The sequence below is a fragment of the Lycium barbarum genome, chromosome 8, assembly GCF_019175385.1.
Source record: "Lycium barbarum isolate Lr01 chromosome 8, ASM1917538v2, whole genome shotgun sequence".
Taxonomy (NCBI): Eukaryota; Viridiplantae; Streptophyta; class Magnoliopsida; order Solanales; family Solanaceae; genus Lycium; species Lycium barbarum.
In genome coordinates this window covers 3393030-3407789 of record NC_083344.1, presented here as the reverse complement: position 1 = coordinate 3407789, position 14760 = coordinate 3393030, and the positions used below count along the sequence as shown (strand labels likewise).

General features: G+C 36.3%; 2 protein-coding genes across 2 annotated transcripts; one reads left to right on the top strand and one right to left on the bottom strand.

Annotated features, from left to right (window-relative positions):
* Positions 1–1115: 1115 nt before the first annotated feature.
* Positions 1116–1906, bottom strand: LOC132606086 (uncharacterized). The gene is made up of 2 exons (XM_060319420.1): positions 1445–1906; positions 1116–1400 (listed from the first exon to the last, which is right to left on the bottom strand). The coding sequence occupies exons 1-2, from the start codon at positions 1904–1906 to the stop codon at positions 1116–1118; spliced, it is 747 nt and encodes a 248-aa protein (XP_060175403.1).
* A 5601-nt stretch (positions 1907–7507) lies between these two features.
* LOC132605715 (protein FLUORESCENT IN BLUE LIGHT, chloroplastic-like) lies at positions 7508–14177 on the top strand. The gene is made up of 4 exons (XM_060318905.1): positions 7508–7857; positions 9728–9896; positions 11391–11714; positions 13833–14177. Exons 1-4 carry the CDS (start codon positions 7678–7680, stop codon positions 14033–14035), a joined length of 876 nt encoding a protein of 291 aa, XP_060174888.1. The 5' UTR covers positions 7508–7677; the 3' UTR covers positions 14036–14177.
* Positions 14178–14760: the final 583 nt, after the last annotated feature.

Below are 14760 nucleotides of genomic sequence, written 5' to 3'. Positions count from 1 at the left end.
TTATTATTTCACGAGAGACTAAGAAGTGTTATGATATAATTTGAGCTTGAATTAAGAAATAATAAAGTTTATAAAATGCGATCACTAAATATAACGCGAGAGATATAAGCCATGGTCTTAAGAGATGTTTAATTGTGCATAAGAGATGATTGTATGTGCACAAGAGATTATTGTATGCGCATAAGAGATTAAGATTGCAAGTTGATAGTTCGGACGAGTGATAGCCCAATAAAATAATCCCGCTTATTATTTCACGAGAGATTAAGGAGTGTTATGATATAAGTTGAGCTTGAATTAAGAAATAATAAAGTTTATAAAATGCTATCTCTAAATATAACGCGAGAGATTTAAGCCATGGTCTTAAGAGATGCTTAATTGTGCATAAGAGATTATTGTATGTGCATAAGAGATTAAGATTGTAAGTTGATAGCTAGGAGGAGTGATAGCTCAACAAAAGAATCCCGCTTATTTTTCACGGGAGATTAAGAAGTGTTATGATATAAGTTAAGCTTGAATTAAGAAATAATAAAGTTTATAAAATGCGATCACTAAATATAACGCGAGAGATATAAGCCATGGTCTTAAGGGATGTTTAATTGTGCATAAGAGATTATTGTATGTGCATAAGAGATTAAGATTGCAAGTTGATAGTTAGGACGAGTGATAGCCCAATAAAATAATCCCGCTTATTATTTCACGAGAGATTGAGAAGTGTTATGATATAAGTTGAGCTTGGATTAAAAAATAATAAAGTTTATAAAATGCGATCACTAAATATAACGCGAGAGATATAAGCCATGGTCTTAAGAGATAATTAATTGTGCATAAGAGATCAAACAGTAAACTGCAAGAGATCTAAGTTGAGATTGAATTAAGATTAATAAAATTTAACATAAGAGATAAAACAGTAAAATGCAAGAGATATAGACCCTAAGAGATATATATCCATGCTGCAAGAGATTAAAATCATATAACAAAAGAGATAGAATCCTTATAACATAAGAGATAAGTAAACCACAAAAGAGATCAGTCTTCAGATTACAATGTATCATCAGTTATCTTCTAGGGCACTTTGTCTTATAGTGACCCATTTGCCTGCATATTGACCAACTTCTTCATTGCTTCTTCCTCTTTGGATTATCGCCAATTGAAGGAGCACAATTCTCTCTCTTGCGACCTTTAGGCAATTTTATGGAAGGATGATGAACCACTCTTTGTTCCTCTGATTGTCTCATCCATATTTTTGGGTGAGGAACAGGATAAATTGTTCTATCCCCAGCTTTTTTCCACGTCTCATTCAGGTATTTAGAATCACACAATTTATATATCTCCTCCCATATGTCTTGGCCTGGGGTTAGTTTCAAAACTGCTATCGCGTGCTTACACGGGAGTTTATCCATCTGAAAAAAACCTTACAAGTACATGTTTTATGCTCCAGATTAACCAAACAATCTATGTCACCATGTACATGAAACTCATGTTCGTTTAAACCGGTAGGAGCTAGCAAACAAGAGGCAACATAATGATCTCGAACCAACCCCTCAGCTTTAGAGGTTAAGAAATGAATGCTATTTTGAGCTCTGCCGCTGCGTTCAACGTACCACTTGATCATATTATCTTGGATAGCTTTGAGTACAGAAACAATAGGCCAACTTCTTTGAACCTTTAAAACTGCGTTGAGTGATTTTGAAATATTTGTTGTCATCAAATTGTATCTATTTCCAGGAAAACAGGCTCTCGCCCATTTCTCAAACCCAATATCATTTTCAAGATACCAACCAGCTTCCACATTTGATTCCATTATTGCATCAAAATAAACAGAGAACTCATCTGATGTGTATGCTTTTGCAGCTTCTTGAAAATTATAAAGAATGTTACAATCACCATACTTGGACCGCAAATTCATAGTAATATGATACATGCAAAATCTGTGATGTTCAGGCTTGTACACATCAACAACACTTTATGCTTACATGTCTGTCTGATAAAATGCACAAATCATCACTATCAGGAATACATTCAGCAAGCTTTGTGAAAAAATACGTCTATGAGTTATCATTCTCCGAGTCAACAATAGCAAATGCAATTGGAAAAATATGATGATTACCATCTTGTGCACATGCTGAGATAAGTACACCACCATATCTTCCAGTCAAGAATGTCCCATCTACAGAAATTACTTTCCTCATATGAGAAAATCCTTCTATAGTTGTTCCATAAGCAAGAAAGCAATATTTGAAGTTGTTATCCTCATCTAACTTTAAGTCTGTCCTTGAACCTGAATATGTTTGCTCCAATATATGCAAGTACCCTGGTAACAATGAATAACCTTCTTCTGGGGTACCTCTTATGATAGCCAAGGCCTTTTGTCTTGCTTTCCAAGCTTTCCAGTAACTTACTTCACATCCGATTTCATTATATACCAAAGTTTTTATCTCGTTTGGTGTTGGCCCGTGTCCTGATGTATCAAAATTTTTGTGCATCATGTTTGCAATCAAGTCAGATGTAGCTTGTTTATGGTATTTTGGCGCACTTTTGATACCACAATTATGTTCACCACAATACATTTTGACAACAAAGCACGTCGAATTTGCCAACTTTATAACACGTACGCGCCAAGTGCACTTTTCAACAATGCATTTTACAAAAACCAACTTAGGATTAGACTTCGTTGTCTTTGAAACTTAACAGTAAGAGCAATTTTTCTTAACTTCCCCAAAACTGTCTTTTTGTCTTCAAATATTTGCCCAAAATGAAGGTCGGAAAGATCACTAAATTTACCTTCATTGCGACACTCGTCGCTCGGCATGGTTGTAAAGTTTTCCTCCCAACCCACATCTGCCATAGGATAGCCCCCTTCCGTATACACTGTTTCATCATCAACAACTTGATAATCGGAGGTTACATTCTGCTCTAATTGACGTTCGACAAACTTATCAATTGGTTGTTCTTCTTCCACAAAAATAGGACTATAATGCTCTTGGATCGCATACTGCTCCAATTGACGTTCGGCAAACTTATCAATTGGTTGTTCTTCTTCTTCCACAAAAATTGGACTATAATACTCTTGAATCACATTCTGCTCCAAGTGAAGTTCAGCAAACTTATCAACTGGTTGTTCTTCTTCCACAAATATAGGACTATAATGCTCTTGGATCACGTTACACCCATTACTTCCCACAAGAACCTGTATTTCACCACTTTCACAACTTACTGCACTTGTCTTTTCTATTCTCTTCCCATCCTCAAGTAAACACACTTTCAGTGTGGGTCTAGCACCTCGTTCATCAACAATCATAAAATAGGATTTTTAAGTTGTTACGTCCCGTATTTTTATACATTGAGACAACCCGGATTAACTATGATAATTTAAGGCCAAGACTAATCCGGGATTTGAAGTCGGGACTTTTGACCATTTGATTTTATTTTAAGACATAAGTTATATATGAAATTGATGGCATTGAACACTTAGGGAAAATTGGGACCACAATTCATAAAAAAAAAAATGGAATTAAAAATGTTGTACAAAAATGCCATGGTGGCCATGTAAATGGGATTGGTCCCACACGTTGTGTGGCCAATTTTAAATGGTCCAACACATTGTGTGGGCCAAATACAATATAGATATTGTGTGGACTTAAAAGATGAAGACTTAAGTCATCTCCTCTCATTTCACCACACTTAGAAAATATCAAGGAGTTGAAGACCACTTCAACTCCCTTTCTTTCTCCCTCTCGGCTGAAGACCAAGGAAACCAAGTCCATTTTCTAGCCTTCCCAAAATTATTTCTTTGGTACAAACCCACTATATTGAGGTCCCTAAGTAGCGTGGAAGAGTTGTTTGGGTCATCCAACCATTAGTTGTGTCATTTGCAAACCCTAGCTATTGGTGGAATTGAAGAAGAAAGGTATGTTTTGCTCTCGTGGTTTGTGTTGTGAACGTTTATTTCATGTTGTAGTATGTTAATATGGAATAAAATCATGAAATATGGAATGTTGAAGTTGGGTCTTGAGTTTGGTATGTGGGTCGTGTGAGGGGTATATGTGTGTTGTGTGATTGAGATGATAAATTAGTTCCTTGTAGCTTGTTGAATGTTGTAGGGTGAAGAGATAGATTAGAATCATCTAAATGTGTATATGTATAGATGTGGGTGTGGCCGTATATATGGTCCCAATGTGTGGCAAAGAATGAATTAATATCGCTTAGCGTCGTAATGGTTGTTGTGATGACTTGTAGGTTGGAAATGAGAATTTAATGTCCCAAATTGACATAGTAAGCGTTGCGGACTGATTTGGAGAACTTTGTGCATCTAATGCAATCCTTATATATGAGAACCATTAATATATATGTATGTGTAGTGTGGACGAATGTGGGTCATATAATATGTCGAAGATCGCATAAATATCGCTTAACGTTCCAAGTGTCGTCGTTATGAATTCTAGTTGGAAATGAGCAACTAATAACTCAAGATTGATGTTGAGAATTTGTGGGCTGTTTTGAGGCTAGTTGTGTGTTTGACGTAAATTTGTATATTTTATGAAAATCATATCGTTATATTGTGGATTGTGACGCAAAACATGACTTGAAAATGAGGAAAAATGAAAAGAGGGCTGCTCGGCTAAAGGGGACTGTTTTCAGCCAACAGTGGAAAAATTTTTGGATCGTTGGAAATATTATGTGAATTGTTTAGAATGTTCTTGAATGTTGTTAGTATGGGCTTGGGTTAATAATCGAATGTATGAGCGATAATGTGGCTTGAATGTAAGCCGTCGAAACGAATATTTGGATAGTTGTTGAAAGATGTAAAAGAAAGCTATTAATGTTGTTTTGCCTTTCGAATTGGTTATCAATGTTACTAGGTTGGTTATTGTGGTTGTTGTTGTTGATTTTGAGCGAGATAAATTCTCGGGATGACCTATTTACAGGGGAAGTGCTGCCGAATTTTCTGTAGAATTTAATGATTAGTTTGGAATGAATGGCTTAAGTGCCCTTAGCTAATGTTTGGTATTCGTTGGCGTAATTGTAGACCTTGGGGAGCCCGAGGCGTAGATTTGGATTAGCTTTAGATTGGCTATCCTGGAAGTGCGTTCGAGGTATGTAAGGCAACTTCCTTTCTTTTTGGCATGTCTTAGTTTTCATAGGCTAAATTAGAGCCTTAAGGAAAATTCCAAATCCGAAATCCGAGCATGTTATGATCCGCATATGTTCTTTGGCACTCTTATGTATGATTTGATGAAATATGAACCTTTATGTATTTGAAAAATCGCTTTTCGAACTTTGCGCAAAAAGGTTTCACTTTAAAGAACTTCGAAATTTCTAAATGCCATATCTTTCACATAAATGCTCGGATTGCTCCAATATATTTTTATAAAAGTTTGCATTACGTATAACGAGTATGTTTTCCATAAGCGGGCCCGACTTGGGTAAATTCCCGTCCGTGGGTCCCGCGACTTCCCTTTATGAAATTCGGGAGCTTTTGAAAGAATTTGTTAAGACTATTATTTCGATTTTCAAATATGATCACTTTGCTTATGTTTGAATTATGATATTGATTTTATGCATATGACTACTCACGACTCTATTCGTGCATTCTGTTATTCCTTTCGCCGAGTCCCGGGCCGGTTCTGTTATCGTGCACGCTTTGATATACTCCGGAGTTATGCTGTGTTTATGGTCCTCCGAGCTACTCGCTAATGAGGGTCGAGTTCCACTTATGTTTGGTGTTATACTGTATATGGCGTTATGTTGGGTTATGATATGTGACGGGGATTCGGAGAATTTAAACTTACATCTGGAGTTATGTTGTGTATTGGCGCCATTGACAGGCGGGCGACCATATTCTTCTGTACCCTATGCATTACTTACATATTTTTGAAAGTAAACAAATTTTGATATGTTGGATTTGCGCTTATGTTTGATACTCCCCTTTTATTTAAAGTCTCATATATGTTTTCTGTATATTCTGCTTTGCATACTCAGTACATATTTCGTACTGACCCCCCTTTCTTCGGGGGGCTGCGTTTCATGCCCGCAGGTACTGACGCACAGTTTGGTGATCCACCGCTTTAGGACACCCCTTTTTGCTGTTGGAGTGCTCTTCTCCTTTCAGAGCATATCTTTTGGTATATCTTTTGTTCGCTATGTTTGTATATATTCGTTCAGGGGTACGGCGGGGCCCTGTCCCGCCATATGATTCGTTTGGTCTGTATAGAGGTCTGTAGACGTATTTGTGGGTGTGTGTGCCTACTTTTGTACAATTGGGTTTGTATGATCTCATTTGTTATGGCCGCCTTGTCGGCGTGCATTTTGTATACGTGTTTTGGGCCATTGTGCCATTTGATAGCCTTGTCGGCTTTTTGACATCTTTGATAGCCTTGTTGGCTCTTGATACATTTGACAGCCTTGCCGACTTTTTGATATATATATATATATATATGTCCGCACATGGTTGCGTTGAAATGCGTCTGATGCAGTTTGATATAGTTTGAGACGGCATATAGCATTTTAGCCGCATATACTATTTGGATGTGATTCGATACGTACATGTATGTCAGGGTGCCCAAGTAGGGCACTAGTCACGGCCTACGGGGTTGGGTCGTGACATAAGTCAAAATCATCCTCTAATGGAACATATGGTGTCTCTTGCCAAGTTTTATCCAAAATCATTGGCTTGTAACTCAAACTAATGTTGCCTGGATCACATGTTATCTTGCCTCGTTGACATATTACTTCTACCAACTCATTATAACATATTCTTTGACAACAATTAATCACCCTAAAATATTTTTCCTCCTTGAGTTCAAGCTCAATGTAAATAATCAGATCACCTGCAAAAAAAAAAAATAAAAAAAATAATAATAATAAAAAAATAATACCAATATCTTGCATTTTATAAAAAAGTTCTAAGTATTGATATAAAACTCTTGCTTAAGTCATTAATTCTCTTTTCTTGTTCATCTTCAACTTCAACACCCAAATATCTTGTGTTTTGACTTCAGATCTCCTACATTATTACACAAATCTCCTGCTTCAATAATCAAATCTCTTATCTTGTTTATCTTGTTTTGCAAGATATCTATTTTTTTAACACCATGAGAGTTTGAGAAGTTTGATACAATCACAAAACAAAATTTGAAAGAATATAATACTTACCCAGAAATCTATCAAACTAAAACAAGAATCTTTTGCAAGCACTATTTTTCACACCATCTTGTTTGAGAAGCTTGATCAGATGGAGGGAAAAGAATCAACTGGCTCCAAATATGTGCTTGTTTTTTCAATATTTGTTTTAACAATCTTTTAATTGCAATAAGGCCCTTCTATTTTGCAAGGGAATCACAAATGCTAAGTTGGCAAGTTCTTTTGAATATGTAGGTCCCATAAGGGTCATAAATTTTAAAAAAAATTATAGAGTTCCACAAAGCCAAAAGATCTTTTGTAAGGGATCAAATAACCACTTGACAACCAAATTAATTACTTATGAAAAGAAAAAAGGAAAAAAAAAAAAAAACTCAATAGATTAGATTACAAGCCATTTTATTTCTGCTAGTTAGAAGCAGACATACAAGCTTATTCTTGCAAAAGTACATAAAAAATAAAAGAAGAATGTTATCTTGAACCGTTTGAGACAAAAAAACATAATCCTAAACAGAGAGGCAAAAGTAAAGAAGAAGAAATATGGTGATGATGATGAAGCAAGGACTTCTTCTAGGGAGTACTTGCACTCATTTTCTCTCATCAAAAACTCCCTCTTTCAAACAACACATTTTTCAGCTCAGTAACAAATTGAAAGAAGAAAAAGAAGCTCTGTTAAACATCAAGAAAGCTACTGAATGTGTCCCCATTGATGATTTCAAGGTAAAAAAACTGAAAATTTTGGCTTGTGGGTTTTGTTTATTTCTAGTTCTTGATTATTGGGTCTGCTTCAAAATTGTTTTTTTTTTCTTTTCTTTTCTGTTTTGTTATAATTTCGTCAGAGTAATGTCATGATCATGGTCCTTTTTTTTTTTTTGTTTCTTGCACTCAGAGGCGGAGTCATGATTTTTAGTTTATGAGTTCCGGATCACAACTCTTGTTTGCTTAATGGGTTTTGGATAAATCATTTATAGGGAAAATTACAGTCAAATACCAATCGGCCATCTAGTTTACAAGATATGTACACAGTGCATAGGTAGTGTATAGTTTATATTAAATATACATATACTATACATCCTATACATATAATATACATACTTATACAGCCGAAGTGTATAGGCAGTGTATACTTCAGCCATGTTTGGCAAAACTAGATGGCCGAACTCTACATATTTGTAACTTTTCCTTATTTATACATATTAAATGAATTACTTAACGCAAATAGAGGATTTGAGCATTTCTACTGAACCCGTAACTGTTCCTTGATGTCAATAAGAGCATTTTAGGTAATGGTATTTGGCTGAATACAGAGTGTTAGGATGACATTAATTTGACTTATTCTATTTGTAACAGTTTAACTTATATACAGTACTAACGGTGTAATGAGATTTTTATATTATCAGATTACCTGAAATATAACTACATGTAACATTTCATAATAAGTTGAATTAGCAACTCAGAATATAAAGCGGGCAACCTGCTGCAATGGGAAAGATTCTTTACGCTATCAGTATACACAACTTAAATCCTATTAGTAATACTGGAAGAAAATATTAAATTAAAGTCTCAAAGTTTTTAACTTTGAATTGTTTAATTAGTTTAATAAGTTTGAATTCTTGATAGTAGTGAAAGTTACATAGAAGCTATGTATGTTGGATTGAAATGACGTTCTTACAACTTTGACATTACAGGAGAAAGTGAAGAACTAGCTTTAGTTGTAATGTACTTCAGAGAATTCTGAATTTTGAACTAATCTGTTGTATATGTTAAAAACCAGGCCTTGACTATACCTGTGAGAAGAGAAAAACGGCTTGACTAGGAATCATGTTCAATGAGCAATATAATTGATGAGTATTGTTGTCGTCACACTAATATCAGAAGAAATATTATACTTTGTGTAAATGTCTGTCGAGAAAAAGTATCTCTTGTTTTCATTCCTATTCCCATAAGAATGAATATTATGATTTGCATTTCGAACCGGCATGAATACAACATTTATAGGATAACTTCCATCTTGAAAGTTATGTGGCTTTTTCATAAGATATCCATGATTTCTCTCTATTTGTAATCCAGTACAAAAATCAAATTGTTCCCCTTTTCTTTTTTGATAACCGTGGTGTCCGGTCCAGCTTGCGCGCACCTCGACTAATTCCACGTGATACCTGCTGTCTCCCACCAATAATAGTTACCAGGCAACTCTGTCCACCAAGGCTTAGACAGTTTGGACAAAAACCCTAGTGTTTTTGTCTCCACTGGGTTGAACCTGAGACCTCATGATTCTCCTCCTACTTCATTGACCATTAGGCCACACCCTTGGCTGTAAGATCAATTGGTTCCGTTAAACTAGCTATATGTTGTGTATTAACTATTTCTACATAAGGAGGCAAGAAAATCTCTTGAGCAGTTTCATATCTAGGACCTCGACACAAATGGACGCGTCAGAAGTTCCATATAGATTACTTCTCTATACAATTTCTTTCAAATTAATTCAATGTGTTGATTCTCAATCCGGTAAATATGGCAAAAAAAGTTGCTTGTTGATCAGATTTCCCGGCTTCTCTTCATGTTGAATTTCAATTTATACATATGGCAGGAAATCCTGCAGTTTAGGCACACCGCAACAACAGTAATTGTGGCTAATGCATTGATGATGACTTCACCCTTAGATGCCTTGGCTGAAACATGTGAAGCTGATAATTCTCTCTTTAATATGAATATGCCCTTACTGCTGCTGGTTGCGCTTATTGGGGCCACCGTCGGAGGTAAGGTGCTTAAATATGTGTAGTGCCCATGAGCCCATCATTTTCTTCCTTTGCGGTCTGTCAACTTTGAAAAGAAAAAGGTGTTGTGGATGGCTGTGAGCCTGTAACTCTTTAAGTCATAGCGCTAAATAAATTCTAATGTTATTATGAAGCGAAAATGATAAAAATGGCCCTTATGTTTGAGGGTAGGTTTGTAATAGTCCCTTAAGTTTGCATTTAATGGTTTTGGCCAAAAGTTAACACATTTAGTCTCCGCTGAATATTTACCGAACTCTGTCCGTTAGATTTGACGGGACAGTGAAAACTAAAATCAGCGGGAACTCTCATTTAGAGGTACAATTTCTGTACTTTCTACCATCTTTGATTTATTTGTAATGTCTGATGCAACTTTTTGAGGTATAATTTTTGCTATTTTTTACGGTCTTTTTAGTGTCTACTGCAGTTTTTTGTGTTGCGTATATTAGGTTTTGATAGGACTTTCTTGGTATTTATGTTTAAATCTTCTTGCCCCACTATTTCCGTCTTTCCTCAAATCTAACGAACACAAATTTTTAATATTGTAGGAGACTGTAAGTGTTAACTTTTGGCCTAACAGCAGCAACAACAACAACAACAACATACCCAGTGTAATCCCACAAGTGGTGATTAACTGAAGGGGCCAAAATTATTAAGTGCATACTTAAAGGATTATTCTGAACCTATCCTCAAACATAAGGGACCATTTTGTCATTTGTTCTAATTACGAACATAAGCATTACATGTATGAGAGTATGTTGCATATGATGTTACAAACTACTCTGTTCCAGAAAGGCATTTGTAAGGTTGCATGGGGATTCAAAATTCAATCTTAAGAACTTAATAGTTTTTCATATCCAGCATGATACATTTTGAGATCTGTTTAGAACCACTTCATTCATCATTTCACTGCCAAAATACTGGATGAACTTCCTATTTACAAAGTTCTGTTAACGAGATTTACGACTGGTCAAAATTTTCTATATCTGTTCATGGAAATGGCTTCCTAAGGTAAAAGGTTAATGAGTCTTCTATTTAGTTCATGAAGTTTCGCACATCAAGTGTATGCTGACATCCTGTCTTAGCAGGAGCATGGTTTTACTTGTTCCTATTCTGTGATTCCCTTGTTTTAGATATTTGTTAGTTGTCTGCGCATTCTACAACAACAACAACAACATACCTAGTGTAATCCCATGAGGTGGGTTCTGGGGAGGGTAGAGTGTACGCAGACCTTACCCCTACCATGGAGGTAGGGAGGTTGTTTCCGAAAGACCCTCGGCTCAAAGAAAACTGTCGGCTCAAAGAAAAGAAAGAAAAGCAATCACATCAGTCCGGAAAAAGAAATAACAGTCTGGAGAAATACTAAATAAAGCATGACAAAGCAGTCTGGAGGAAAAGAAAAAAATACCGTAACTAACACAAAATCATATGTCAATCGGGGAATTGCGTTCTACATGTTCTCTAAATTTGTATTTGCAGGACTAGTTGCACGTCAGCGAAAAGCGGAATTGCAGCGGTTGAATGAACAGCTCCGTCAGATCAATGCTGCTCTAAGAAGGCAAGCCAAAATTGAGTCTTATGCACCCAACTTAACTTATGCTCCTGCTGGTAGTAGCAGGGTTGCAGAAAGTGAAGTAATTGTTGATCCAAGAAGGGAAGAATTAATATCTCGCTTGAAAAATGGGAAGAAATTTCTTAGAAACCAAGCGCCCGAAAAGGCGCTATTGGAGTTTAAAACTGCTCTTGACCTTGCACAGGATTTAAAAGAACCTTTAAAGGAAAAGAAAGCAGCTCGGGGCTTAGGTACTCCTGTTTCAATTTGCTTGTCTTACTTTCCTTTTAGTCTATTTAAAAAAGGATGCCGCTTTCTATATTTAGTAACTCCTTACGCCCTAAATCCTGACATATTTAAGACCACAAGATTCAAAGAGTATTTTGGTACATTACACACATCTTTAGTTTAAGACCACAAGACTCAAAAGTCTGCTTTATTTACTTGGACTCCGGGCAGACTCAAACTAAGACAAACAAATCGAAACGGAGAGAAGGTCTAGAAATCACTTACTGCATAGTATATTTGTTAGTTTCCGTATGTTAGCATTTATTCGAATTAGCCATGCAACCGCTCTTTCTTTGCTCTCACTAGAACTTACTCCCTGAATTCACTTTTACTTGTCTACAGTGACTACTCATTCCCAAATCTCTTTTTTTTTTTTTTTGACAATGTTAACATTCCATATATCCACAGGTATACTATACCATAAAAGTATAGTCCCCCAACCAAACTATTACAGATTATAGCAAAAAAGCGTCTTCCTATATTGCTAGTTACATATTATCCAAAACATCAAAGATATCTTCTGTTTCAACTAGACATTCCTGCTTACACCAAAAATAGTAGAGAGCTAAACAATTCATCTTCAGCTTCTGTATGTCGCTATGTTTACCTTCAAAGCATCTCTGATTTCTCTCTTTCCATACAGTCCACCATATACATGCAGGGACAACCCTCCATCTCTCCTTCTGATTTGACAAAAGACCTTCACTGTCCCAACTGCTAAGGGCCCCCTTTGTATTACCTGGCATCACCCGTCTGATTCCCCTCAGGTTAATGAAGATCTTCCAGATTTGGTATGTCCATTTGCAATGTAAAAAGAGATGGTTGGCTGTCTGTGATTGTTCCCCACATAAATAACATCTAGAACATAGATCAAAACCCATTCTTCTCAGTTTCTCCTGTGTCAATACTGCTTCTTTGGCCACCAACCAAGAGAAGCAAGCTACTTTCAGAGGTATCTTTTTGAAATGCTATCTTTGGCCACCCATTCCCAAATCATTTTGAAATGCTAATAATCATGGTTATTATGGTAAAATATGCTCTTTATTTTATTATTTCTTCAGGGGAGTGCAAAGTCCATTGTGAACTTTGGTGAACAGAGGGATTGGGAGAAATGATTGGTATAAGTACTAGTCAGAGTATAATCAATTTAAACGAATGTGTTTCCTAGAATTGAGTCCCTTAAGCTGTATATACCTTCTTTTATCTGTCATATGGTGGCTGTTTGGTTCGTGTTGATAGTGCATGTTTTCAACTAGTTTGCACTCGCTTCGTTTTAATTTGAGTGTCTTACTTTCCCTTTTAGTCTGTTTTAATATAATGCATCTTCCTATATTTGCTAACTGGCATATTTAAGACTACAAGATTCAAACAACATTTTGATACATAGCATACATCTTTAATTTAAGACCGCAAGATTCAAAAGTCTTCCTTCTTTTCTTAAACCCCGTGCCTGATCAAACTAAGACACTTGCATTGAAATGGTGGGAATAATATATATGAAGTGGATTGTCCCCATAGGAAGGCTATATATATTAAAGGACTTGGTATTTTCGGTTCTTATTTGAAACCTGAATTTAAATATAAATGTAAATTTAAAAGGACGGTCTTTCCATGAAATAAGATAACTATTTTCTATAGTCTTCTTTCAACCTTATAATTTCAAATAGCAGTATAAAGTAGCCTTGTCGTATCCTGAAGGGACTTGCCTGTATTTCCTCAAACAGTATACGGGCAATATCTCTTTAAAGATAGTGATAGTGATTCTTTCATGCTTCAAAGCGTTTTTTCTTACCTTCTCTCATTATATTTTTCTAACATATGTTTCCCCCTGGTTGATTTCTGTTTTAATCTGCTTTCGAAAATGTAGATTTCACTTCTACTTTCGACTCCAGTAACTCTTGGTCCTTATGGTATAGAGAGAGAGAGAGAGAGAGAGAGAGAGAGAGAGAGCTCTTTTATCTCTGGATGATTTCCTCGTGTTTGTGTGTTTATTGATACATGCAAACATGGCCACATCCGCAATGCTGTCATTCCCTAGTGTAACGTGATATACGAGTGAATTTCTTTATTGCATTTTCCAGGGGCATCATTACAACGGCAGGGCAAGTACCGGGAAGCTATTAAGTACCACTCTTTGGTTCTTGAAATATCAGCAAAACATGGAGAGGATTCGGGTAGCACAGAAGCTTATGGAGCAATAGCTGATTGTTATACTGAGCTTGGAGATTTGGAACAAGCTGCAAAATACTATGATCAATATATTGCAAGGTTAGAAACTGATTGAGCTGCTAGTGGTGAGGATTTTTGTAACTATAAGTCATCTACTATGGATATCTGTTTATCTTCATACATTCCAAGTAGAATACTTAGATCCTGAGATCCTTTTTGTATAACCATACTTTATTAAGTCGTCTCTTCCATTTTTACTTTTGGATTACTCTTTTCCAATATATCTATCTGGAAAAGACTTACTCTTTTTTTTTTTTAATGACATGGGAACCCATTGCCGCTACCCTTCGGGTACGCACAGGGTAAACCCAGCTCTCCTGTGCAATAGCTCGCAAACCACACAGAATAGGTAACCAGCACTAGGCAAGCCCGGTACGACGAGCTCAACCCAGAAGGCAAATCTCCTGCTGTCGTAAGCAGGGGGTTTCCAACCTGAGGCCTCTACTATGAAAGCCCCATGCTCAATCAACTAAGCCACCCTTGCGGGTGGAAAAGACTTACTTTCACCCGGTGTTTACATCAAACTACATTAGTTTACCATGATTGCTATAAAAATGAGGCGAGAATGTGTATCAATAACTATGGCTAACTGATGACAATTTATATGAACGCACATGTCATGTATTTGTTGTGATATTGTAAGCACCAGGTATGTGAAATTTTTCCTATCCATGGGCTTCCCACCAGATGCAACGGAAGACAGTCAACAAATAGAAGTACATCTTGTTCCTTACAACAACATACTTAGTGTACTCCCACAAGTGGGTCTGGAAAGCGTAG